Below are 4,452 nucleotides of genomic sequence, written 5' to 3'. Positions count from 1 at the left end.
GCCGAGGGGGCCGCGGGCGCCAACATCGGGGGCGACGGCGCCGCGGCTGTAGGAGGCGCCGCATGCGGGGGGGCGCACCTCAAAGCCGGGGGCGGGCCAAGAGTGGCGTGCGAGGGCCCTGGGAGAGGTGTCGAGGAGCCCGCGTCACCGATGGTGGGAGGAACAACCGGAGGTACCTGCTGAAACGGAAACACATGCTCATCAAAGTAAACGTGCCAGGAGGTGAACACACGGTGGGAGACGGGATCATAGCACCGATATCCCTTGGAGTTACAGGGCTAGCCGATGAAGATGCAAGCGACAGATCGAGGTGCAAACTTGTGAGAAGCAGTGTCAGCAGTGCTGGGATAGCAAAGACACCCAAAAATGCGCAAGTCGTCATAAGACGGGGGCGTACCAAAGAGAAGATGGTGAGGTGCGTAGTTCCACCGTGGGCGGCAGGGTCGAAGGTTAAGAAGAAGTGATGCAGTGGCGAGTGCGTCCGGCCAGAAATGAGGCAGCACGTTGGCATGAAACAGGAGCGTGCGAACGCAGTCATTCCGAGTGCGAAGGACGTGTTCGGCTCGACCGTTCTGCTGTGAAGTGTACGGGCATGTGAGGCGGAAAACGGTGCCGTGATGCGCCAAAAAAGTGCAGAAAGCAAGGTTGTCCAACTCTTTTCCATTGTCCGTCTGAAGCGCAAGGATGGGACGCCCAAATTGCGTGCGGACATAGGAGTAAAAAGCCGTCAAGGTAGAGAGTGCATCCGACTTTCTGCGCAAAGGAAAAGTCCACACATAATGAGAATAATCATCAAGAATGACCAGATAATATAAATAGCCCGAGTTACTAGGAACCGGAGAGGTCCACATATCGCTATGAATCAACTGAAAAGGAAAAGAAGCAATGGTGGTGGAATTATTAAATGGCAGGCGAACGTGTTTGCCGACTCGACAGGCATGACAAGTGTGATCCTCGATCTTATTGCAACTGAAACTGAAACTTCTAAGAATATGACGAAGTGTGACGGGGTTGGGGTGACCCAAGCGAGCGTGCCAGAGATCAACTCTAGCGGAAAGAGCGACCGGTGCGGTGGTGGTGGATGAGGGCGAATGCACCTGATAGAGCTCGTCAGGGCTGTCACATCGGTGAAGTACCATCCTGATTTGAGCGTCCTTGACACTACAACCAAACTCGTCAAATTCAACAGTGACAGGATTTTCACGAGTGAAATAACGAACGGAGATAAGATTCTTAATAAGATGAGGAGACGCGTAGAAGTAGAAGGAAAAGAAGTGTGCCCAACATGTCTGATCGGAAGTGTGGAACCGTCGCCGACAATGATGCGGCGGTCGGTGGAGACAGAAGTGAAGGAAGCAAGGTTATCAGGATGGGCAAACATGTGAGCCGTAGCACCGGTGTTCATGTACCAATCACCACCTCTGGTGTAGTTGTTCGGCGTAGGAGCGGCATGCAGCCCGGTGAGGAGCACCGGGTCCCAGGGCGCCGGCGGCAGGATCGACGACGGGACGGAGACGCCATGGGAAAACCGTAACCACCGCTCAGCTGCGGCGATGGGTACTCTCCATACGGCTGCGGAGCCGCGCAGTACACATAAGGCGCAGGAGGGGCGGGAGGCCCGTACGGTATGGATAGCAGCCCCGGCGACAACTGCGGTGCCAGGTAGACCAAATGGTTCACCGGAAAAACTTGCTGGCCATAGGTGGCGGCCGCCCCATACGGCGGCGGGGCCGCGCCATAGGGCGCCGGCGGCGGGACGGTAGAGGCGCCGGCGGACGGGCCGGTTGACGCCATCGCTGGTCTGACGGCGGCGGCTGGGCGGCGGCGGTCGGCGTGCAGGCAGCGGCGGCTAGCGACATAAGCGGCTTCGAGTGATCTGGCTGGATAGTAGGCGAGCAGAGAAGCAGCAGCGACGCAGACGAGCGGACGAGCTGGAAAGAGGTGAGCAGCCGAGGCGGCTAGCGACAAGCGATGTACGTGTAAGCTAGCTAGTTGGCTAGATGAAAGCAGCAACCGTACGAGGTGGATGGAAGCAGCAGCCGTACGTGGCTAGCTAGATGAAGGCAGCAGCAATACGTACGGCGCGTGGGCGAGTAGGCAGTAGCTGCGATGGGAGCTAGGAAAGCTACAGCGGCGACGCAGCTAGGTTTAGGAGCGGGCGCGACAGGGCGCTGGCGGAGGCGGCGGCGGTGCGGAAGAGACGCGCGGCGGCGGCAAGGCGGAAGCGAGGTCGTAACCTAAAAAACTGATACCATGTAGATTATGTGAATTGCACGATGTATTGTTCTTCGTGCATAGGCACGTATATATAATGTATAAAGATGAGCCACGGACCTCAACTATACAAGGAAGTAGGAGACGGACCCAATACACAGTATGCACATAACACATATATTCAACAGTCTGCATGGAGAGCATGAGCAGGAGCAAGTAAACCAAACCAACGGCGCTTGCAGTTTCACGGAGGCAGGATATTTCTCTGCTCCGGAGTGGTGCACCTTTTGACCGAGCAGAGCACTCACTCCAGCAGAGTCGCCGCCGCCATCACGGGAGTTAAAAGGCAGACGTGGATCCTCGCCTTTCCCTCGATCCTGTCCGTCGGCCAGCGCGGACCGTACGAATTTCACCCGCCGGGAGTTTTGGTACCCGATTCGGCCGGCGTCCACATCGCTCGATTCGTTCTGCCTATACAAAAAAAAACACGGACGTCCTTTCTCCCCTTGCTTTCGGCCGTATGCTTGCTATCCTTTTTTTTCTGTATGTATTTCCTCCGTTCCTAAATATAAGTAGAGATTTCGCTATAGACTACATTAGGATGTATGTAGATGCATTTTAGAGTATAGATTCGTCCATTTTACTCCGTATGTAGTCTATAGTAAAATTTGTACAAAGACTTATATTTAAGAACAGAGGGGGTATGTATGTATATGATGAGAATTGAGAACGTAAGTTGACGGAGCTACAGCGTGAGCATTAGATGTTGATCTGAGAAAAACAGGAGAGAAAAAAGTGTCGAATTGACGCTATCGTACTAACACAAAAGTAAAAGCATGTAATGAATGATGTTTGTCCAGAACGAAGGTGAGCTGCAGCTGCCAGCTAAGCTTCCACTGTTGTGACCGTTGCCACTGGTCAGCATCCTGTGCGCGCGAGACAGCTTGCACGAGGACCGACCGTTGCCATCGCCAACGGCTCCGTATCCCCGAGACGTCCTCCAAAATCCCCGAAACAACCCTCACGTCTGTCCGTCTAAGCACACGCGTGCGCTACGGCGACAGCGGCTTTGCTTGCTTCCCCGCGTCGGCCTGCGCGTCTCCCGCCATTCACGCGCCGTCGCTGTGCTCTGTTCTTATCCGTCTTTTTCCACTCTCCCTATTTAGCCCGGCCTTCCTTCTCCATCCAGCCATTGCCAATCCCCACCTCCACCTCCGCAGTCTCCTCACACACACACGACATATCTTCCCCCCACATCTCCAGCCTCTCTCAGCGCAACCACCCCAGTGCCAAGGCAGGCATGGACGCTGTAGAGTCCTCCTCACCATACTCGCCGCCCTCACTGCGCCACAAACTGCGGACCACGGTATGCGGCTGCTTCGGCTCGCCGTCCTCTCCAGGCAGCGGCGGGGCGAGGCCGCACACCGGCGGCGGCAGGCCCAGGTGGAGGAGGCCCGTGGCGGCCGCGGGGGAGTTCCGGTACGACCCCCTGAGCTACGCGCTCAACTTCGACGACGGCGGCAGCGATGACGGCGACGCCGACGCGGAGGACGCCGCCTTCCGGCACAGAAACTTCAACTCGCGCCTGCCTCGCTCGCCGGCGCCGGCCTCCCGAACCGTCTCAATCGCCTAAACTGAATTGTACTCTAGTAGCGATCGTCCTTTTTAACTTTTGTAGCTTCCGTCTCTCTGATTTTCCTTCTTCTCTGAGCGAGACTGAATCACTACGTCTGTAAAAGCAGTTTATACGGCATCATCATGTACTTATACATATAAGAATCAATCAGGTCATTTTAATTTTCCAACAATTCTCAATGCAAGGCGACAGATACATGTACACCGAGCTGATGAACAGTGCACGAAGTTTAACTTTGGCTTGTCGTGTGGGTGGAATCATCTGCCGTCGCCATCCACCGTCTGGGCTGCGCGTATCCAACCATGTACGTGGGTGAAATGGTGCTGCAAAGGATTTATTTTTTATTTTTTCGAGGGAAGGTGCTGCAAAGGATTAGGGAGTACTAGCGAACAGTCCAAAATATCGAACCATGCAACCACACACACACACCAGATGAATGTGAAGGAGAGCCTGCTCCACTAAACTATCCGCTTGCATAGTTTGTCACGGCTCACGGGTGGACCTTGCGCGCTAAGAAAAATCTTCCTCTGCACTTCCCTTTCTTTCAGAAAAACAAGGGCGAACCACGAGGACTATACAACCGGTCTCGGCCTCACCCCAAG

The 4,452-nt window shown here is 55.1% G+C and overlaps 1 protein-coding gene across 1 annotated transcript; it reads left to right on the top strand.

Annotated features, from left to right (window-relative positions):
• Window positions 1–3,388: 3,388 nt before the first annotated feature.
• LOC123160217 (uncharacterized) lies at window positions 3,389–4,022 on the top strand. The gene has a single exon (XM_044578026.1). It carries the CDS (start codon window positions 3,515–3,517, stop codon window positions 3,845–3,847), a length of 333 nt encoding a protein of 110 aa, XP_044433961.1. The 5' UTR covers window positions 3,389–3,514; the 3' UTR covers window positions 3,848–4,022.
• The last annotated feature ends 430 nt before the right edge of the window (window positions 4,023–4,452 follow it).

The sequence above is a fragment of the Triticum aestivum genome, chromosome 7B (assembly GCF_018294505.1).
Source record: "Triticum aestivum cultivar Chinese Spring chromosome 7B, IWGSC CS RefSeq v2.1, whole genome shotgun sequence".
Lineage (NCBI taxonomy): Eukaryota > Viridiplantae > Streptophyta > Magnoliopsida > Poales > Poaceae > Triticum > Triticum aestivum.
Note: the sequence above shows the minus strand (reverse complement) of the source record. Positions and strands in the feature narration are given on the sequence as shown.